This window comes from Equus asinus, chromosome 29 (assembly GCF_041296235.1).
Source record: "Equus asinus isolate D_3611 breed Donkey chromosome 29, EquAss-T2T_v2, whole genome shotgun sequence".
NCBI classification, from domain to species: domain Eukaryota; kingdom Metazoa; phylum Chordata; class Mammalia; order Perissodactyla; family Equidae; genus Equus; species Equus asinus.
In genome coordinates, this window is record NC_091818.1 from 29,490,339 (window position 1) to 29,514,181 (window position 23,843).

The following is a 23,843-nucleotide window of genomic DNA, read 5'->3' on the forward strand; positions in this document are numbered from 1 at the left end:
TATAATGGTGTTTGTCTCAAATGTTGATTGTCTAGAAGTAGGCGTCCCAAAAAGACTCCTGATAATACAGGAGACATACTCTAGTGGCAGGCTGGGAGCTTGGGCTTAACGAAGCCCTCACAGAAAACGTGAAATTCCTTTGAAGCTTCCTCTTTAATTCAGGCGACATTACAGTTTTTTCCCAGTTAGTAAATGATGAACGCAAGAAATGAATAAAAACTAAAAATCTGGATTGTGAAAACTTGATTCAAAAGTTTGTTACTGTCTTTTTTTGGCAAAACATTCTGTTTATACTAAAGGTTACAAAAAATTTGTCAGTAACAAACTGTAATTTAACAATAGTAATTGACTAACATTACTTCAACCCTGTAAGCCTGAGACACAATATAAAAACTATCTTTAATTATGAACAAAAAAGGAATATGATCAAAGAGAAAAAACAAGTTGGCTTAAAAAAGTTGAAAGAAATTTGAAAGAAGTCATACCTGCCCCCCATACTGATGAGCACTTACCCTTCCCCTGTTAAGGCACAGCAAGACTGAATGTGCCACGGATGATCCTTAATCGAACTAAGGGTGAGGTATTTGGAGATTTCAGCTGCTGTCATACACCCTTTCATATCCTGTTTATTTGCAAAGATAAGAACTCCGGCCTTCCGTAAATCCTGCAATCAATAAGAAGTATTTCTAATACATGAAATACCACAATTCAATTAAGTTAATGCAGCAGGAAGATGAAATATGCCCTACTGGACGGTTATAATAAAATTCCTCTACTTTAAAACAATGAGGTACTAATATTTAATTTCAGAATTTTATTGAAATAAAAATAAATTTTCTAAATAACCATGATTCAATGATTCACTCTAACAGAGGCAGATTAATTAACATAAGCTGGATAATTAAGTTATTTTTCTATCATTGGCCAAAGGGATCAAATTAAAAGTAAAATAAACCTGAATCTTAAATATGGACTTATAATTGTATAAGCAATATTCTAATGGGCAAATATGGCAATCTGTTGCTACATACTACAGAGTTTCTCCAAAATTTAAAGGACAGTACTGAGGGTGAGGGCTGGGCAATACTTATTAGTCTTTGTATAAACTAAGCTCATTCATTCATGCTCACTCTAGCATTGTTTATACTATCAAGATATCAGGAACAGCCTAAATGTTCATTAAGAGAAGAGCAGATCAACTGTAGTAAAGTCATATAGTGGAACACTATGTAGTTGTTAAAAGGAATGAACCAGTAAAGTTGTATGTACTAACATGAAGAAATCATAATGGTATGCAAAAAAAAACCCCAATACCAAGTTACAGAAAGATATATATATGATACCATTATATAAAATTTTATGAACATGGAATATAATATTCTGTACAACTGGCAGATGCATAAACATGTAGAAAAAGTACAAAAATATGCATAGGAATGACAATCATTACTTTTAGGACAGTGGAATTCTTTTAGGATTCTCTGAGAGAGAAAAGAAGGAAATCCGATTCTCCAGTCTGGTCTCATAAGATATTTAATATCTTATGTTGAATGATAAGTGCATGAATGTGTTTTATTACTTAGTCTTTTGTACATCTGAAATATTTTGAATTAAGTGATCTCAAATTATTCAGTAAAGAATTTTCAGTTCTTATAAACTCTTGGGGAAAAAACAAGTTTTCCTCTTTCTGGCCTCAATTTTTCAGACTTTTTAAAGAATGAATAAATAGTTTTAACTTGGAAAAATCTTTTCAATAAGAGTAGTAGTCTACACATTAATATGTTGGGTTTGTTTTTAAGTTTGAAAAAGTAATGAAAATTTGTGATTTCAAGACTTCATCAATTTAATACCACATAAAACTCTGTTAAGAAATAACAGCAGAGCACATTAATCTTTGTAAAAAAGCAAAACCAGTATACAGATGCCTTATTCCAGTGTTTATGTTTACTTTCAAAATTTACCTCATGAGCCAACATTCTGTATAATTCTTCTTTCGTAATAGCTAGTCGTTCCCTGTCAATGCTATCAACAACCAGAATGATGAACTAGAAGACAATTAAAAAGAAAGAAAACGGAATGAGATGTTGAAGTTTTCTGCAAAATTACTCTCAAGTGATAGACCAGAAGTACTTTCTTCACATGGCATCGTCAGGACTATAACAGTCTACTGCTTTTTCATCATAAAGAGTTTATATTACACTGAATCGCATCAAGCAGTAAAGCCCAAATGTAAGAAAATAACTCCTAACTTCAACAAATAAACAAATAAAACTTGAACAAATAAAAACATCCCCAAGTTTATGAAAAAAAATGACATCTGAATACATAATACTTTGTAATACTAAGATTTATTTTAAAATGCAGGTAATAAAAATGGAATTTTTAAAAAGAAAGTCACAGTAATTTAAATAACTTACTAAAACTTTATTTATTTATTGCTGGGAAAGATTTGCCCTGAGCTAACATTTGTTGCCAGTCTTCCTCTCTCTTTTTTTCCCTCCCCAAAGAGTCAGTACATAGTTGTAAGTTCTAGTTGTGGGTCCTTCTAGTTCTTCTATGTGAGCCACTGCCACAGCATGGCTACTGACAGACAGGCGGTATGGTTCTGCGCCTGGAAACCAACCCCGGGCCGCCAAAGCAGAGCATCCCAAACTTTAACCACTAGACCATTAGGGCTGGCTCATTAAAACTTTAAAGTACCCTATAATCATTCATTTAAGCAATCAATAATTAAGTATGTTTAAGATAGTCTCCTGACTATTAGAAAGAAGTACATAACTAGTTTGAAAGAAAAAGAGAAACACATTTTTTAAGAAACTAATAAAGAATAAGACATTGTTATATAACAATATTAACAATAAAAGCACAAGGAAAAATGTGCTAAATAGAAACATATATGCTTATAATATGCTAAAGATGATGCAGATGAAACTGAAGGAGAGAAGAACAAAGAGAACTGGGGACAGCTGTTGGTAATGGTGAAAAAAGGTGGGTCCTACTCATAAAAAACAAAAGCATCTTTGGTAAGAAAAATAAGAAGATACAGTAGGAAAGGGCCCTTAAATTGAACATCTTATGCAGAAGGAAAAGTTAAGAAATGAGATTAAATGGTGTTAAGGGTTACAGGAGTGATGTAAAATAGAGCCAAGGTAGGGTAGAATCAGATTATTCACATGACCTTAAAGTCAGGCAAAGAGACAACTACAGTAATTTGAATATAAACTGAGATGGCCTTGGAAAGAAAACAGAAGGGATAAATGTAAGAAACACAACAAAGTTAGAATGCACAGAACATGAGGAAGTAACTCTGGAAGTTAATGAGAGGAAGGTGTAAGGAATTAGTTAACAGTTGGAACTCCTCGTATTTTAATGGAGACATTTCAGCTTTGGGATGACTCCTCAATGGAAAGAATTTAAGAAGCAACACAAGTGTGAACAAAGTAGTCAGGGAAACACTACATAGCTAAGATCCCTCCCTGGAATCTACAATTGCAAATACGACGTGCTGTATATACTGGTGTGCCGTAACAAAGCCCAAAGGTTCTTTGTAGTCACTTTGAAATTCATACAGATATAGTTTATTAAAGAACATTTCATGCAAATCAGGTTAGTAATAATGTATTTCTTTCTGGACCATGCTAAGTCTTCTAGAGTTTAAGTAATTTCAAAAACTACCCCTTTGTAATGCTATAAATACACAGGGATCAGCTAGAATCAACTCTGACCTAGTCATCAAAGAGAGCTGCTCTTTCACACTAGAGTTTATTATGAGCTTTGAAAAAGTATTAACAGCTAAGCTGTTTAAATAGTCACATGCTAACATGTTCTTCCCCTACTGTCCAACCTAGTTTCAGAATGTTATTTTACTGTAGAAATCTATATTAAGCTAACCTATAACCATAACATTTGCTTACCAACCTATTTTCCCCTGCAAATAAAAAAGATTAAGTATTACCACACTGCTAAATATCTACAACCTATCATGCCATCCTGATTTGACTAGTCATACATTGCACTAGAATATATACACATACACGTATGCCATTACAATACGAACCGAGAGGAATATGTATTTTTTTAATTTATAAAGGCAACTTATTCACCAAAAATTCCTTGCATCCCACCCCCACCTCCTCCACACTCATCTCTCAACAAAAACCACTCAAGTTTTAAGAGGCTTCATTTTAGAAAAAATAATTGGTTAGGTGTACTTCTTTGTGAAGAAAAAATATGGATGCAATTTTACATTAGTGTTCTGAAAGAAAACCTCTCAATAGCACTGCATGGTTTAAAAAAAAAAGTCTGCCTCTAAGAAGAAATGAAAACAGAGATAGAAGATATTTCAGACTGTTTCCCAGGTTGGCTCTGAACTAGTAAAATAATGAAGTCAGTGACAGAGACTTCTAGGGGGTGGCCTGCAAATCCATTTTTTTTGTTGTTGTTGAGGAAGATTCGCCCTGAGCTAACATCTGTTGCCAATCTTCGTCTTTTTGTATATGAGCCGCTGCCACAGCACGGCCAGTGACAGACAAGTGGTGTAGGTGTGCACCCGGAAAGCGAACCCAGGCCAGAGCGTGCTGAACTTAACCACTAGGCCACCAGGGCTGGCCCTTCCATTTGTTTTTTATTTAAAATATTATCTCACCAAAATTTGGAATGTTCAATTTATGTTATTTGAAAATCATGTACTAAATTATGCTTAAAATACTTTATTCCTCCCCTAACCAAGGCCTCTTATAAAGCTGAGAAAGGTTATGTAATTTATCATAGTGTCTGATATCTCCAACAATGGTGACACTACAGAATTATGGTGAGGATGACCTGAGACAGCCTGCACAACAATAAGCACTCTAATAATAGCTTCCATTACTCTTTCTACTGCTTCTTCTCATTCATTTGAAAACCTCAAATTCCTTAGAAAAAAGGATCTTATTAAAATGCAACTGTCAATATGCCTTAAATACAGCCTATCTATTTTCTGGGTTTACTCTTTGGTTCTTTTCATTAAAATTCAGAAGTAATTTTAGTATACCTCCGTGTTTGAGTAATACGTGTTCCAGGATGACCGCAGTGACTCTTGACCACCAATATCCCACATAAGAAAATGAGTGTTCTTCACAACTATTTCTTCCACATTGCTTCCTATGGTTGGAGATGTATGAACCACTTCATTCATTAAGCTGTTGAAAGACAGACACCATAAAAACTCGGTTGTAAGTCTTAAGAACCTGAAGCAAGTTTTATCTGTATTTTTTATCTGTATTTTTAATATGAATCAAGCTTCCTTATCTGTGTCAATGATAGTAATCGTTAGTATCAAAGATAGAACCTTGGAAAACATTTGTGCAAACAAATATCTAGACAAAGAACAACTCCTGAAGGAAGACTGTTTTCTGGTTTTTGAATGGAATAAACTACAAGTTTGATCTGGATAAAAGGGAACCGTGTGGTGTGAGTTTGCAATTCTGTGGCCAAAATTCCAATACCACCATGCCCTGTTATCAGAGCAGAAGCGATGCCCCATCCTGAAAGAGCAAGTTTCTAGGGGACTGTGACATTATAGCAGGCTATCTACAATTTTGAAGACTGTGAGAAAACTAAGACTTGGTTCAGTCATAAAAATTGGTTCAGACTCAAACTACAGTCTTTAAAAGACAGGCTACAGGCAAATGAAAATTGTAATGAAAATTAACTATACAAATATTTAGAACACAGATGCTCATACCACATTTATTACCATCATCATGGGTTAAGCCACATTCATTCATTCAGGAAATATGTATTTGCCTATAACATGCCAGTACTGTGTTGAAGGAAGCTTGCAACTCTCTCTTTGGTTTTATATATATATTTTTAAGCTATATGCAAAGTTGTTTCAACAACCATGACAGGTTTCTGAAAAGTTTATATTTGGTGTTTAAAAGCCAAATCATACTAAACTACATAATGACCAATGAATGACGTTTTAAAGAAAAACAAGTAGTTATTCAACTCTGAAATAACAAGCCATAAATTAGTAGTTTTTTAGCAAAGTACCTGAAGAATAGATTAAGCACCTCTTAAGTGCAGTATTTCTGGAGAGCTGCTGGCTGAAAACACTTGAGGTGGGAAGAGATAAGAACCACACAATGGTGCACTGTACTTTGTAACTATTGGTTAAAATGCTTGGGACAGAGACTGTTTCCATTGCTTAACAAGGATCATTTCACTGGCACTGAAAGGATAATGGGTGGTTCTTTGACAAGTAGATTGATGGGCTGTTAAAATTTCCTTCAAGTATTAATGTATTTCTCTGAAAGTCTGAAGCCTCTCCCTGTTGCAAGCTACTAATGCAATATTTTCAGGGGTCATCTTCACCTCTTCTGATTTGACAAGTCTGGTTCAATAGCAGCGGACCTATTAGTAGCAACTGCTTCCTAAGAACATCAGTCTATTCACATGAACCTCAGTGTGGGAAGAACTAAGCAAAATGCACTTTATCATCTCACTCCAGCATTATAACTTGTGCTTGGTTTATTCTAGTTTAACATTAATTCTTTCTTTCAAGGCCAGAAAATGACACGTCTTTGGCGAGGCCTTAGCAAACAGAACAGTTTGTCTTATTCACTTTATAAATTTCGTATTTGGTAAAATACAAAACCATACGTTTAAGTTTTTCCATTATATTGTAATGGTATCTCATTCTTACTAATTATACAAAATTACTTCCAATAACTAAAATAATGAAAACTGTTTAAACAAACACCCATACTTACAACTGATAAAGAATGGTGGTCTTCCCTGCATTATCCAGCCCCACTATAATGACTTTGTGTTCTACAAAAAGAAAGCAAACCGTAAACATTTAACACTGCTGCGCACTACAAGTACATGCTTTCCACAATGATTATTAGTTAGCTCTCTACTGAGAAGCATTCACTGGATATTTATTACTGGATTGTTAAAATACAGAAAAAAAGAGAACTCTATGATGCCAAGACTATCTGCTTTAAGTGAGGCAACCCATTATGATATTCTCTATCTAGCTCACTTACAAAAGAATGTGGGAGATAAGGAAGCACAAGAGAACTTTGTCCTTACACTGAGTTTGGGGGGGGGGGGGGACCCAAAGACTAATCTTGGCGAAACATGATGACTTACAATGTAAGTTTTAAAAAAAGTGTTCTACACACCTGCTTGCCATCTCTACTAATCAAATTAGCTTTTTATCAAGTTGTTTCTACACCTGGATGTACCATTCTACATGTATCAAGATCTTTTCTTCCTTTCACTTAAAAATCCAATTTAAAAGATAAAACTGAAAAGTTTTCCTGTTGCTAATAAGACACATATTTTCAACCGGTTTTTCACTCTTTCCATTAATTTACAGATAAATAAGCAACTACTTAGTCTTTAACGCTTTTTCAATGTGGACTTTACAACTCTTTTAAGCAGATACTGTTTCTGCTCTTTGTGCAACAAAACCTTTGCAGTCCCCTCCTGACTTCTGGTGCCGTGCAGTGAACAGTCACTTCTTTCATAAGCAGTTTTTAAGACCTGTCTAATTTTTCTGTTACATGGTCGATGTTCTGAAACCTCCTTTGAACACAGAAAACGCTCCAGATTATCATCTTCTCTAGATTTTAACCTATATAGAATATATTAAAGATTCCTCTCTTTCAGAGCACAACACTTAAAAAGCTACTAGTGAACCTGAACAGGGTATGTTAGGTAGCTGCCATACGAACACCACAATCAACTGATTTGTAGCCAACGACACGACACATTTTGTATCAGAACCCTGCTCCCCTTGTTAATCTCCAATGAATGTCAAAATTCTGATTACATATCTAATCAAATATCAGGTCAGTCCTCCTACTCTCAAGTGTTAATACTGCATTGTCAAAAAGAGGGGCCATAATTCGCAGACAAGATCTTAGGTGACAAACCAGCTTCGTATCTTCTAATGACCTGTATGCTGCAGGTACTGTCTATAATACTGCAAGACAAATGACATGGTCTTCTGGAAGGCCTATTTGCACTGTGGCAGAAGCTGCTTTATAACAAACAAAACAAAACAAAACTTGTTTGCTTATTATAACTGACTATAATTCTCCTTTTTTGACCCTTTTGGTTTGTATCCCCTAATTTCTAATAGCACCCCTCTTGAAGCGTTGCCCTGGTTTTCTCCCTTACAGTGTGAGAACAAGAGCGCTCTCTTATCAGCAGAGGAACAAGCATTCTCAATTTTGGTGACAGCTGGAAAGCACCTGGCCAGCATCTGGAGATCACAGGACCACTGCAGGCATAAGGAAGCCACCAGTCTAGAACTAAGTTAAACGTGGGTACGCACACTTCTCTGGTAGAATGGAATGGAAGGAATGTACTAGATGGTTCACCTGGTTCTACTGTTCGTTGTTGAGGCAACTCAACGAACACTCAGGGCCATTTTTAAACAGTCCTGCTCCTTGCTTCACATTTTTTATGATGATGATGATCAAGGTATTGAAGACCTGTGACGGTAAAACTCATAAATAATGCATCATTTTGAAAGACTGGTCCCCAATTTGAACTAAGTCAAGGATGACTCAAGTAGAAATTTCATGAAAGTTGCATAAAGTTTCAACTGTTTGATTAACTTAAGGTCTTTTCACATTCCTTTTTTCCCTCACTGATAGACAATTCTAGCAATTAAGACAAAATGCAATTTCAACTGCATCTTATGATGAAGGCACATACATCTATCCTTTGGGTAAACCAAGGCCTAGCTCCTGATGTTAAAATTACCATAAAAAATCTAAGTACGTAACCAAACATTATCAACAGAAAAGAAACAGCAAACTGTTTTAAGCAGGAAAACAACCAAGAGTTTATTTTAAATCTTTTCTTTGAGAAATCTCTTTAACATCAACTGTACTAAAGTAAAATCAAATTCAAAGGGCATTTACTAAAAAACCAAGTACAAAATAAAGGCTGTTTGTACTCTGTTGTGTAACAAATTCTTCCTTCTTCCTTCAAATGCCTTCATTGTACTTAGCTGCTACTTGGGTATGTCAATGACCAAAGACCTCGGTTCACAAATGCTAGTGAGGAAAGGTTTTACCTATTCAAGCAACAAGGAGAAAAATAGGTAAAGCGACATATACTCTCCCTATCGTAGGGAGAAAACTGAATTAATATGTTGCTTTAAATGTGCACAAGTGGTGTCTGGATTAATAAAGTATAAAGTTACTTGAAGGTACTGTTGAATCACAGTGGTCTATCAAATTTTCACAACAATAACATAGCAGAAGCATACTATCATGTAGTGGTAATGATATTGCCTGATGTTAAAAAGGCACTTTCATGGTGGAAAATATGAAAAATATGACTCATGCTTATTCTGCACTGCCGTCCTTTTGGTTGGGCATAATCAATAGGCCATTTACAGATCCTATTTGTATACTTGAAACAGAAAAAAATCAACTGAACTCTGTAACCGTGGAGCAGTTTCCCACAGAGCAGCCTTGATACCATCTCCTTTACCTGTCATAGTTAACTAAAGCAGATACGGAAAGATGCTTATAAATTTGTGCTATTTGTATCACCCAGCTATAATTTTCATTATTTGTTTAGCTAATAGGTTAAAAAAAGAACTTTCAAAATACATCAGTTATGGTTCAAGTCAGTGTCAACTAAGGTGAATTTTGAATTGCTGTCAATCAGATGAACACTGGACAGTTAACATCATTTTTACTTACAGAGCATTCAAATGTTTAAAGTTGTGAAGACAAAATTATACAACTGTATACTTTTATAACTGATCTTCAACACGTATGTGTAAGCCGTATATTTTTAATTTCTAACACCTCAAACTACTCTCCATGAAAATGAGATATTTCGTTGATAGACTGAAACAGTCAATTCTCAGTTAACCTTAAACGGGCAAACTATAACATGGCTTATATTAAATTCTTTATTTAGAATGGATTTTGCAAATATAATTATAGAAAATTTACCTTCTTTATTGTTTTTCAGTAGCATTATTAAAATCAGTATGTTGTCAGAGAGTATAAGCTGTCCATGTTCAGGACAGGAATGTGTGTCAGTTAGGGGTGGAGAGAGTACAATTTAAAAGCTTTTGTGAACAGTCAATAATTTTGGGTTAAGACATTGCCATAAAGGATCAGAGTTATAATGAATCAGAATGTTTTTACAATATGCTGCACACTACGAGAATAGGTACACTGGCCATCCTATTTCACTGGGAATCTCTTCTGGGAGACCAAGTAGCAACTCCCCGCATCCCTGTCAGCCCAACAAAGGTCTGAGAGAGAAGAGTACTTCCAGCATTACTAATCTATGCAGCTCCAGAGGCCACCACAAAGAATGCTTCCTTATACCAAATGAAGAAAAAGGTCCAACCATGGTTTTAGTTTAATTTTGATCAAGTGTTTGCACAGAAGTTTCTCTGTGGTCTTGGCTATGGTGTTTGTTCTCTTGGATCTCCTTAAAAGCTGGTTTGCATTTTTCTGTAAGCAGGGCATAAAGACATAAGATTGGGCCGGCCCTGGTGGCCTAGTGGTTAAGTTCGCCAGACTTCACTTTGGCAGTCTGGGTTCAGTTGCCAGACACAGACCACTTGTCTGCTAGTGGCCATGCTGTGGCAGCGGCTCATATTCAAAAGGAGAAAGATTGGCACTGAATGTCAGTTCAGGGTGAATCTTCCTCAGCAAAAAAAAAAAAAAAGAGAGAGACAGACAGACTATACAGTATGAGGCTTCAAAATAAAATTAGTAAGAGCACTTGCCTGTAGACAAATACAGGTAAAATATGGCTAACAAGAAAAATGATGAAGAAAGGAGCTTCAAAAAGATAAGCGGAAGAAAAATCAAAGAAAATATTTTCTCCCTTTACTCAAGTTTAAAAATTTTTAGTTTTAGTATAGACACCAAACGAAAAGAATTCATAGTTTTAGTATAGAAGACCAAATGATGCAAACAGGCTAACACCAAAGAAAAGTATTAGAGAAGCACTAAATATTAGAAGCGTTGTTAAATTGTGAAATATTGTCAACATTTATCATGTTAAAATTGGATATTGTTAAAATATGTAATAAAATGATTAACTTTTAATTTTAAGACATAAGGAAGACCAAAAGATATCATGAAACAGGGATTGCTATCTTCTAGATAGTATATAGTATCTGTACTAACACTGTCATGTAACAAGTCTTATATGAACATAGTGTACGTAAACAAATTTTTAACTAAACAAAAAAAATGCTACGCCAAATTTGCTGACTTAGCAAATCTGGGATATTGCATATACAGAAAATAAGTCTGAATTATTACAAAGGGTAGGTAGTAAAAGTCAGAGGATGTAATATCACCATCTGAGACCTGAAGGCCAGGACAGCAAGGATGAGCACCCAAGGAAGAGTGGCTCTTGAAACAAAAAAGAAAAGCCAACTCTATCCTACATTATACCAATTACAGGATCATTATAGCTTAGAACAGACTGCAGAACTTGACATCTATTCCTTCTCTCCCACCTCTTCATCATCAAACGTGCCACCTATAAGGTATTGTTTTGAGGAACTCAAAAACACACAGAACTACTGGCCTGGGCCACCTTGCTTAAATTCATAAAGAAATTGAGGTCTTAGGAAGTTAAGTAATTTGTTCTGGTAAACACAGGTAAAAGCTACCATTTATTTCCCTGTTCTTTTTGCGATAAAATACTGACTCCCCTCTCCATTCTTCAGGTTCTCTCCACTCCCACCACAGTACCCATATTCCTGGATGCCTAAATTTTGTTAAGACCAGTTAAATAAATCTTATGACTCAAGATTTATTGAGTTCATGATACGCCTGACTGTAATTTTGCGGTTAAGACTAACAAGGCAAGGTCTCTACCCTCAAAAATCTTAAAATCAGGTATGTGAAGAAGAACTTACAATATAGCATCATTACTACAAAGCAACACATACAGAGGTATCACACGGTAATATTCTTCAGGTTAAGTGAGATCTAGAATCCAACTCTTAGCTAAGGAAATGAAAGGTCAATAATAAAAAGGGATATTCTAGAGTGTCAGTCTATGTGTTTTACATGCATTATGCAAGTTAATCTTCATAATCATTCTATGAGGAAGTGATATTATTTTGCATTTTACTGATGAAGAGACTGAATCTCAGGTCAAATAACTTGCCTAAGGTTATAGTGCTGGGAAGTCTGGATAATGGTCTGCCAGCATGACGCCTCCCCACCTTTGTGACAAAATTGAGTCTTACAATAATAAATAAGAATAGCTCATTGGATAGAAGAAAACCTTCTGGAAAACAGGGAATTAAACACAGATAAAGAAGGAAGATCAGAGTCTCAGTAGGTAGAGCATCTAAGATCACGGGCCATGCAGAAGCACCCAAGGAAAGATAAAAGATGCTCCGCTTTCTCCAACTCACCGAACAAAAGCAATGAGAAGAGAGGCTTCAAGGAAGAAATACTGGGATTGATCTAACATAGGCAGCTCTCTGGAGAATTCAAATGCTGCCCAGTGGAAGGTTACAATCTGGAAGGCAAGTGTTAAGGAGCACAGACAATCCAATCCATGGTTTGCAAATCTGTTAGATGACGACCACCGTTAAGAAATATATTTTGCTGGATGGTAATTAGTCTTCGGGTGGTGAACATGATGTAATCTACACAGAATTCAGCATATATTACAATGTACGCTGGAAAGTTATATAATGTTATAAACCAATGTTACTGCAATAAAAAATAAACAAATTAAAAAATACACATATATTTTACATCATGACCCAGAACACAGAAAACAGAAACAAAAGTTTCAGAAAACAGTACCTTTACTGAGCTACATTCTGATAGTTTCTACGTTAGAATGTTCATACCTTTTAAAAATGCTGGTCCTCACTAAACTGACTTTATAATTTACTAATGGGTTATGCTAGGCAATTTAGGAAAAAAATTACTTGTATTTGAAAAATACAAGTGAATTGAGTGAGTACAAAAATATGAAAAATTTACAAATTTAAGAAGCTCAACAAACTCTAGAAAGGATAAATACAAAGAAAAGCAAAGCTAAGAACGTCATGGTCAATCTGCTGCTGACCAAAGATAAAGGGAAAATCTTGATGGCAGCAAGGGAAAAATGAAAGGCTGCATAAAGGGAAGTAAAGATATGAATATTAGCTGACTTTTCACCAGGAAAAAAATGGAGGCCAGAAGCCAGTGGAATGACAACTTTAAAGCACTAAAAGAAAAAAGAAACAACCTAAGAGGCTATATGCAGCAAAAATAGACTTCAAGAATAAAGGCAAAATAAAGATATTTTCAGATAAAAGAAAATGAAGAGGACTCATTACCAGCAGAGCCACACCCCAACAATGCTAGAGTTCTTCGGCTTAAAGGGAAATTATACCAGATAAATTGAAAACATCAAAAACAGTAATGTGTATGGAAGAGAAAATTTTACCCTCTTAAAACTTTAAAGTACATGTGACTGTTTATAGCCAAAATTATAATGTTGTACTGTGCAGTTTACAACATATGTAGATACAATACATGTGACTTATAACCTTTAGGGTTATGAAGAACCAGGAGAGGGAAGAGTACAACCATACAGTCTTGAGGTTCTTATACTTTACAAGTGCTACATTATTAACTCTAAGTAGACTGCAAAAATGTAAGAATGTACGTTGCAATCTCTAAAAGGACTATAAAAATAATGTGAAAAGGACTCGCTAAAAAAGACAAAAAATAAATTAAAATGTAACTCGAAAAAAAAATTTTTAAAAACCAGTTAATCCAAAAGAAAGTGGAAAGGAGAAAAATAGATGGGACAAACAGAAAATGGTACAATATAGCATACCTTAATATCGAACCATATTGTAAATCCAACCACATCAATAAATTGGACTAAATATTCCAATTAAAACTGGGCTAAGCATTTCAATAAAAATAGATAAAAAAGCAAGATCCTACTATATGCTCTCTAGAAGAGATATACATTAGGGGCTGGCTTGGTGGCGCAGCAGTTAAGCACCCACGTTCTGCTTTAGCGGCCCAGGGTTTGCCAGTTCAGATCCCGGGTGCGGACATGGCACTGCTTGTCAAGCCATGCTGTGGTAGGTGTCCCACAAATAAAGTAGAGGAAGATGGGCACAGATGTTAACTCAGTGCCAGTCTTCCTCAGCAAAAAGAGGAGGACTGGCAGCAGATGTTAGCTCAGGGCTAGTCTTCCTCAAAAAAAGGACATATACACTAAGATACAGAACATCTGAACAAGACTAACAACCACCTTAACCAAATAAGCATTTATAGAACACTGCACACAACTGGAGAATACACATTCTTTTCAAGTGTGGACAGTACATACACCAAAACAGACTATATAGAGAAGAATTATAAAAAAAGTCTCAATAACTTTGAAAAAAGATACATCTTAAAGAGTATGTTTCTGACCACAATGGAATTAAATTAAGAATCAATAATAAGCTGTCTAGAAAAACAACAAATATTTGGAAACTATAATACATAAATAATCCATAGGTCAAAGAAGAAATCACATACAAAAAAAAATTTCAAACTGTATAATGAAATACAACACATTAAAATTTGTGGAATGAAGCTACAGCAGTACTTAAGAGGGACATTTATAGCTTTAAAATGTTTATATATGAAAGGAAAAAGAGAGAAAAACAATAACACACACCCCACCCTTAAGAAGGTGGGGGGTGGGGTGTGGGGAGGTAAAGCAAACTTAAAGTAAGCAGAAGGAAGGAAATAACAGCAGGAATTAGTAAAACAGAAAACAAAGAAACAACAGAGAAAATTTAAATCTCTTTGAAAAGATGAACAAAACAAAGTTGGAGGAATGACACCTCTGCACTTCAAAATTTACTGTGTACTAGCACAGTAATCAATTTGGTGTACTATGGCACAGGGATTAGACACACAGATCGACGCAAGAGAAGAGAGTCCAGACATAAGACTTAGATTTCTATGATCACTTGAGTTTCAACAAAGGCTCCAAAGCAATCCATTGGGAAAAAAGTCTTAGTAAACTACGCTGGAACAAGCAGATGCCCATAGAAAAGAATAACGAATCCCAATCCCTACTCACATCATAACTCCAAAATAATGCGAGGGGGCTCACAGACCTAAGTACAAAGCCAAAACCTCTAGATGACAGGAACAGGATACAGAAAGCAACAGACAGAACTAAGACTTCACCAAAACTAAAAATTTCCACTCAGCAAAAATCCCCATTAAGGCAATGGATAGGGAAGTCACAGACTGACAGAAAATATTTGCAAAACATACATCCAACAAAGGACTCAATTCCCAAATATATAAATACTTACGTATAGTAATTATTTTAGACAATAAAGAAATTGTTTTAGATAGGCAAGGTAGGGGCCAGCCCGTGACCAAGTGGTTAAGTTTGCACACTCCACTTCAGCCGCCCAGGGTTTCACTGGTTCGGATCCCGGGCACAGACATGGCACCGCTCATCAGGCCATACTGAGGTGGCATCCCACATAGGTCACCACATAGAAAGGTCTACAACTAGAATATACAACTTTGTACTGGGGGGCTTTGGGGAGAAGAAGAAGAGAAAGAAAAAAAAAAGGACTGGCAACAGACGTTAGCTCAGGTGCCAATCTTAACTAAAAAAAATAAACAAATCAGCAAAGTATCTGAACATTCCAGAAAAGAAGATCTACAAATGGCCAATAAGCACATGAAAAAGTGCTTAACACCCAACAGTCATAAGAGAAATGTAAATTAAAACCACAATGAGATACGACTACACACCTAACAGAATAGCTAAAATTAAAGACTGGCAACACCAAATGTTGGTAAGGATGTGGAACAAGTAGAAGTCTGAGACATTGCTGGTGAGAGGATAAAATGGCATAACCACTTTGGAAAACAATCTAACAGTTTCTTATGAAACAAATCCTATATCTACCTCATAACCTAAAAGTTGGACTCCTAGATATTCACCTGAGAGAAACGAGAACGTGTCTACGAAAAGTCTTAAGGATATTCATAGTATTACAACCTGTCAAGATGTGAATAAACAAACTGTGGTATATCATGCAATGGAATTACTTTCAACAGAGCTATCTATGGGGAAAGCTTCTAATGTGAAAAGCTAATACAAAAATAAATAGAAACAAAAAATTAGAGCAGAAAATTTCAAAGAAACTTAGAAGACATACAGTGTGAAACACTGTTACAAGAACAATAAAAACCCCTAAAATTTAGCAAATAAAGAAAAAGTTTTTATGAACTAAAAATATGACAGCTGAGGGGCCAGCCCTGTGGCTGAGTGATTAAGTCTGCGGGCTCCACTTCGGCGGCCCGTGGTTTTGCCAGTTCGGATCCTGGGCGCAGATCTAGCACTGCTCATCAAGCCATGCTGAGGTGGCATCCCACATAGCAGAACCAGAAGGACCTACAACTAGAATACACAACTATGTACTAGGAGGCTTTGGGGAGAAGAAAAAATAAATAAATAAAGATTGGCAACTGGCTAGATCAGGTGCCAATCTTTAAAAATAAATAAATAAATAAAAATAAAAAATCTAAAAAAAAAATATGATAGCTGAACCAAAATATTCAATAGGATTGGAAGACAAAGGAAATATCATAGAAAGTAGAACTCAAAAAAAAAAGAAGTAGAATGGAAAGAATATTTGATAATCAGTTTAGCACAACAGGACCAATAAGATTTCCAAAAAAGCAGAGAAACAACTCTTAAGAGAAATTAAAAAAAAAAAAAGATTTCCTAGAAGCGAAAAAGAGCAACTTTATGTTGAAAAGGCCAGAGGGCCTAGTACGATGAACCATAAAAACATATAACAAGGCACACAACTTTCAAATTCAGGGGTAAACAAAAAATTTTAAAATCTACAAGAAAGAAAGAGAAAAAATTGTAATTAGAACGATACTGGTCTTCTCAACAATAGTAGTAGCTGGAGGACAATAACAATACCTTCAAAATTCTGAAAGAAATGTTTCCTAATTCAGAATTCTATATCCAGTGCAATTTTAAACAAAAAATGAGGACAGACCAATACATTTTCAGGCAATTGGAATTGCAAAAAAAGATGACTCTTCACCTTTGCAGGAAATTTCTGAAAGCTGTGCTTCATCAGAGTAAGAGCAAAGCAAGAAAGACAAAAATTCTAATAAAATAGAAAAGCAAAGGAAACTCCCAGATTGACAGCAAAGACAAGTCAAGAACAAGGTGCAGCAGGCACAGAGAGAATCAAGTCCAGCTTGGAGCAGGATGGAAGGAATACTGAGGGAGTGCGGGGAGGACAAGTCATTTGAGAGATGTGAAGTGGAGAAACCTGGACAGAGAGCCTGTGGAGAGGACGAAATGAGTCAAATGTACAAAGAAACTAAGGCAATGAGATGTTGTAATTATTTATTCTGGGGGTGGGGGGATGTGGAGTTATAGAAAAAAGGGAAACATAATTACAGCACACTGTGGCTCAGCAGTAACAAACTTTACAGTCACAATAACGAAAAGAAAAGCATTTGGGGGCTGCCCCGTAGCAGACAATAACAAAAGGACAAGCATTTGCGGGCTGCTCCATGGTGAAGTGGTCAAAGTTCTGTGCCATCCACTCTGGCAGCCCAGGGTTCACACGTTCAGATCCTGGGCGCAGACTCACTCCACTCATCAGCCATGCTGTGAGGCATCCCACATACAAAGTAGAGGAAGACTGGCACAGATGTTAGCTCAGGGCCAATCTTCCTCACACACACACACACAAAAGATAAGTGTGTGGATGAAACCAAAAAACTATACTGGGATGATGAGGGAAAAGGGCATGAAAGTACCAATTTCTCTTCTACCATAATAAGACAAATGATTAGTACACCTGAAACTAATATAACGTTATATATCAATTATATCTCAATTAAAAAAATGATAATGTTTAAAATTTCTATATACGCATATTATGTAGAAACATGGAAGTATATTCTGGGAAAAAAGTTAAGACATTAAAGATATTTGACTAATATATATCATTTTAAGACTTTTGCATTATATAACTTTTCTAAAAGAATGTGTGTTACTTCAATAGAAAATTTTATGTTTGAAAAAACAAAAAATTCAATGAAAAACTTTTTGTATTGGGAATACAATAGTGAGTAAGACAAAGTTCATGCCTCAAGGAGTTTATTTCTACTGAAAGAAACAGACAACAAACAAGTAAACAAATAAACATAATATGATTACAGGTAGTGATAAATGTTACTCAGAAAAACAGAGGAGGGTAGAGACACAGAGAATGAGTGTTGCGGTGGGAAGTGGTCAGGGGCAGCCTCTCTGAGGAGTGACATTTGATCAGAAATCTGAACCATCTGAAGGTATGGAGAGAGTGTGCCAGAAAACAGGGAGCAGAAAGATGGCAAGTTTAAGTTTGGTGTGTTTGAAACCAGCAAGAAGTCCAGAATCAAGAGCAGAATAAGCTAATGGGAGAAATGTGAGACACTAGATGCGACCCAACAGAAGTGAAGAACAGTAACAATGCCTTAAAGAGTTGGCTGTCAGTGCTCAAAACAATAACATGAAATTCACCAATGAGAAAGAAATGATTAGACCATGAAATTAAAATGTCATTGTTATTTGGGTCTGAAAATGAGCTACAATTAAAATTATATTCCATTCGTCCTAAATTCTGGGTAAAACGAGAAATAACTGATGACTAGCTGTACAGTGATAACAGAGAGAGAAAAAGACCAAGGTCTACGAAAGGTACAAAGGAAATGTTTTTAAAAAAGGAATGCTCAACTTGTGAGGTGAGTTTAAGGACATCATAGACACATACATATATATTTTATACACAGATACACAACCACACAGATACATAAAATAATGTTTGTAAAGAGAATTAGATTTTGAAATTCTTTCCTTCATTGATAAGTAAATCAGTCTTCTAGCTTAAAATTAAGCAACATAAAATTGCAAAGATTAGTTATGTACTTTGTAATACTTTTACTTAGACAACACATGCTTTAAGACACTTAATCCCAGAAAGGTATCCAATTTATAAGATGTTTGGTGCTCTAAAACGCTACAAGAAAAAAAGGTAGGTGTGAGGCAAATATTGGAAGAAAGATAAGGGAAATGAGTGTTTAAGGTAAGTTAAGTAGTTCTCAACTTTGGCTGTACATTTGAATCATCTTGGCACTGACACCAGGCCACCCCACCCCACTCTGATTTCACTGGTCTGAGGTGGGGCCTAGGGTGTATTATTTTAATACGCAACCAAGAGCGGATGATTGGAATATCTCTGACGTGTCATCGTGGTGAAAATGGAAAATGAAAATGTAAATGGACAATGGAAAATGCTGAGATTGTCAGTTGAGTTTGTCGATAGAGAAATAAAAACACAGGACTAAAGTACCAATCCGATCACATTATTCCCCTGCCTTAGAAATAACAGACAATGACCAAACTCTCAATAGCTCCCAAGGCTTGCTCTATAGTTTAATGTCTTAGTCCACATACAAAGCCCTCTGTGATCTGGGTCCCTCTCCAACCTCACCTCCTCTACCTCTCCACAGGCAAACTAAGGTAACAGCCAAACTAAAGTGTTTTCAGCTTCCTTCAACGTGCCAAACTATTTCACTCCTCTCCTATTTGCATAATATTAGTCCTTCTGCCTAAAATAAATGGCCCTTTTACCCACTCTGCCTAGCAGGCCCTGTAAACTACTTATCATTAAAGTCCAAGTGTACCTTTTTCTGTAAAGTCTTTCAGGAGCCACCTGACAAAAATTAATTACTGCCTTCTTGGTGATCATTACTACACTTTTATACATATCTGTTAAATAATTTACCACACTGCATTTTTTTCTGTCTGTCTTATTTACTGATCTTTGAGTACTTTGAAAGCAAGTAACTATATTTTTGTATCTCCCATGTCTAACTCTGAAGACTGGCTTATGGCCTATGCCTAAATGTTGGCTGCATGAATGAATGGGAATAAAATGACAATAATCACTAGTTCTAAATTCTCAACAGGAAAGTTAAAGGAAAAGAAAAATAAAAATTGTAAATAGTAACAGGGATTTCGGAGGACTGAACAATTATGTGACCATAAAGGCAGCCCATGAATGGCTTTCATTATCTCCCGAATTTTCCCTCTACATCCTTCATTCCCTTCTAGTCTGGTTAAGAAAGCCTCAAAAAAATGATAAACAGCAGTAATAAAACAGAGGGGAGAAAGGAGAATGGGTTACACAGAGAGAACCAATGACTTTGGTAGTGTTTTATTTCTTAAACTACGGGAAAAGACAAGCAGCTGATCATTGTATTAAGCTTTACACCACTTAGCATGTCTTAAAACACTGCTTTACATAGCAGTGAATTTACGTAACAAGAATTAGAAAAAACAAACTGCTGAAAAAATAATGCATTATATACAGAAGGAGTTAAACTCTGGCCACTCGGAAATCACCTGAAAAGCGGTATCTGTGGTACCTGCATATATAAACACACATATGTCTATGCGTATGTATATACTTTACTGATAACCTTGAAAAAGACTATCTTAGCATTCTTATCAATCTACACAAGTGAACTAAAGCCACTTTCATTCTCTCCATGACTTTTTAAATCCAGAAAAAAGATCCCACATTAACAGTAATAAATTGGCATCATCATAAAACACTGGTTTCTATTATGTCCAGGTATTAAACGCAAAATGAAATTAGCTCAATTTAAAAACCAGTTTCAATTACTAAGAAAACATTGTTAAAAGAATGCCTGAAACTTCACCTATCATTGGCCCCTTTTGTCCGGGTAATTTCTCTCTTTAGGAGACATCACATCTCATTCTCTGACTCAGAACAGGCTTTACAACTTCCTGGCCCTTTGGACTTGCAACTTCTACATGTCTCAAACCCAGTTCTAGACTGACTACGGACACGAGATATCCTACACAGAACCAAAAACATTTGGTTTTCTAACACCTAAGAAAAGAATAAAGCGTCTAGGATGAAGATTTCCAGAAACCTGTGTATGTCAATAGGACAAGGCATTCCCAAGTCCTAGAGAGCAGGCGAATCAGAGGGACCGTGAAGGCACATTGACTTAAAGAGCAGGGCGGAAAACAAAGCAGCAATAGAAATTAAAAGAAAAAAAAAGTTGATAGGTTTCTGGATGGACACTTAGACTAGGGCAAGACACAGGATGATCAGAGCTGGAAAAGGCCCTCGAAACGCCTCCAGGTATCGTTAGGTGCTTTCCGCTTGGGTCCGCTAAAATCCAAAGATTCTTAGCTTTCATCCTGGGACACCAAATGCCTCCTCCAATGACTCCCCTTTTCCCCCACACATCCCCTCTCTCCTGCACCTTCTCTCAGTCTAAAGTGCTCAGTTTCTACCCGCCCCCTGTACTTCTCTGCGTTTCTCAACGTTCGTGTCCACCAGGAGCCCTGCCTCCGGCTGTCCCCTCCGTGCCCAGACCCTCCACCCCGGATTCCAGCCGTGTCCACCGGGAGCCCTGCCTCCAGGTGTCCCCTCCGTGCCCAGACCCTCCACCCCGGATCGAGCCGTGTCCACCGGGAGCCCTGTCTCCGGCTGCCACCTGCGTGCCCAGACCCTCCACCCCGGATTCCAGCCGTGTCCACCCGGTGGCCTGCCTCCGGCTGTCCCCTCCGTGCCCAGATCCTCCACCCCGGATTCCAGCCGTGTCCACCGGGTGGCCTGCCTCCGGCTGTCCCCTCCGTGCCCAGACCCTCCACCCCGGATTCCAGCCGTGTCCACCGGGAGCCCTGCCTCCAGGTGTCCCCTGCCTGCCCAGACCCTCCACCCCGGATTCCAGCCGTGTCCACCGGGTGGCCTGCCTCCAGGTGTCCCCTGCCTGCCCAGACCCTCCACCCCGGATTCCAGCCGTGTCCACCGGGTGGCCTGCCTCCGGTTGCCCCCTCCGTGCCCAGACCCTCCACCCCGGATCGAGCCGTGTCCACCGGGAGCCCTGCCTCCCGCTGCCCCCTCCGTGCCCAGACCCTCCACCCCGGATTCCAGCCGTGTCCACCGGGAGCCCTGCCTCCCGCTGCCCCCTCCGTGCCCAGACCCTCCACTCCGGATTCCAACCGTGTCCACCGGGACTCCGGCTGTCCCCTCCCTGCCCAAACTCTCTACTCCGGATTCGAGCCGTGGCGCAGCTCCTTCCTTCTCACCTTGGTTACAGAAGAGGCTCCATAGTTTAGCGAAGATGAGCCCCATCATGAGCACCTGGCGGGCGCGGGGTCCCTCGGCAGCAGGTGCCGCTGGGCCGGGCCCCCACCGCGGCGCTGGCTGCGGGGAACCGAGAAGCCGCCTGAGACCGCGCGGCGGAGGCACTGGGTGGCCGAGAAGCCTCGAACTACCCGTCAACTGAGAAGCTCAGCTACCCGTCAGCAGACGCCGCGCCGAGGCCCTACCGGACCGTCCTTTGTTCGAGCCCACTGAGCCCAACGCCGACCCGTAGTCCCCCTGGTCTGAACCCAGCTACCCACCAGAGCCTCCACCATACCCAGGCCCCGCCTCCGCTCCGCCTCCCGTCTAGCTCCCAGGACCACCCATCGCCGGAAGGACGGCGACTGACGTCGGCGCGCTTACGTCACCCACGCCTTCGACGTGGCGTTTCCTTCAGTTTCACTTCCGGTGGGCGGGCTCCTTGCTGCCCCGTGTGTGTGGGAGGTTGGGGTGAGCGTGGGAGTCGGGGAGTTTCCCCTCCTGAGGGCTTCCTGTCCTCCCGGTTTCCAAGCGTTTGCAGGTTTCCTTTCCCGAGTCTCTGCGGGCTGGCCGGCGTCTGCCCGGCCTCTAAAGGGGGCACTTTCTCTCAGCGTGCAGCCGCCGAGAGTATTTCTCACCCCTGACCTTCTTCTGTCACATTTTAATAGAGAGTTTTGATGTACAGTATGTTTAACTTTTTACAAATCCCAAAGTCTGACGACAAAAAGATTCTTTGTTTTTATTTTAGAAAACACGCTACTTAACTTCAACCCTTATCTTCTCGGTTACAGCTCCTCTGAGTCATCTCACCAGTGCCTTGCATTCACCGAAAGCACGTCTGTTTGTGTCAGTGCATCGGTGTCCCCAAACCAACATCGGGATGTCGTTCCTGAGCGAGGACTCCCGCAGTGAGGTCGGAGCTTGTCACCCGGTTGGGAGAAAGCCTGTTGGATTTAGTTCGTTGTAGACATGTTCAAAATATCTTTCTATGTTTAGGCATTTGGAGCAAGGCGATTTCTGTCTTCAGTTTAATCTCCTTTATGATTAAAGATGCCTAATTCTGGCTTGATTGTACACAGAGAAAAGTTACTTTGATTCTTTAACATTTAGTTGATAAAACATTTTCGTGTGGCAGTCTATTTGGTATTCACTTCCTGGATTACTGCTCCGAGTGATACTCTTTTGTGGTTCTCCCACAGCAGCCGTGACCCCACGGTTCGCTTTTCATAATTGCCTCCCACGTCTCAGGGCCGATAGAGAAGTAACAAGTTATCGTCTACTGCTTTGTAGGAGCTGTTACTGTCATTGAGCAATTAGAATATAGGAATCTGAAAGTGAAATCTGAATCTGAAAGTCTGAGCTATGAAACTCTGCTTTGAGTATTCAGAGCATTATAAAATCAGTGTTGCCTTGGATGTAGGGAATTCCCGGCCCAGGATCCTTTGTGTTTACACGGTTCACTAATAAGGTAGTTGCTTGTAGCTCAGAATAACATTTTTCATAGATAACGTAATCTGTAGGTAACTTTCGCAAAAGCCTTTTAAAATAGCTTATGTTCTTAGTCCTGATATCAGGGGCTATGGCAAAGGACAGTAGAAGAAAAGTTTTT

The 23,843-nt window shown here is 38.1% G+C and overlaps 1 protein-coding gene across 2 annotated transcripts in view; it reads right to left on the bottom strand.

Annotated features, from left to right (window-relative positions):
• ARL5B (ARF like GTPase 5B) overlaps positions 1 to 22,563 on the bottom strand; it is a 29,561-nt gene extending 6,998 nt beyond the window's left edge. Inside the window, exons 1-5 of one of the 2 annotated variants that reach the window (XM_014846021.3) lie at positions 22,198 to 22,563; positions 6,756 to 6,816; positions 5,033 to 5,180; positions 1,962 to 2,045; positions 513 to 664 (exon numbers count right to left, since the gene is read on the bottom strand). In XM_014846021.3, the coding sequence (XP_014701507.1) occupies positions 513 to 664; positions 1,962 to 2,045; positions 5,033 to 5,180; positions 6,756 to 6,816; positions 22,198 to 22,246 (494 nt within the window). In that variant the 5' untranslated portion in view covers positions 22,247 to 22,563. The remainder of the gene's footprint in view (positions 1 to 512; positions 665 to 1,961; positions 2,046 to 5,032; positions 5,181 to 6,755; positions 6,817 to 22,197) is intronic. The other variant, XM_070500889.1, reaches the window with a different exon arrangement.
• Between the last annotated feature and the right edge of the window lie 1,280 nt (positions 22,564 to 23,843).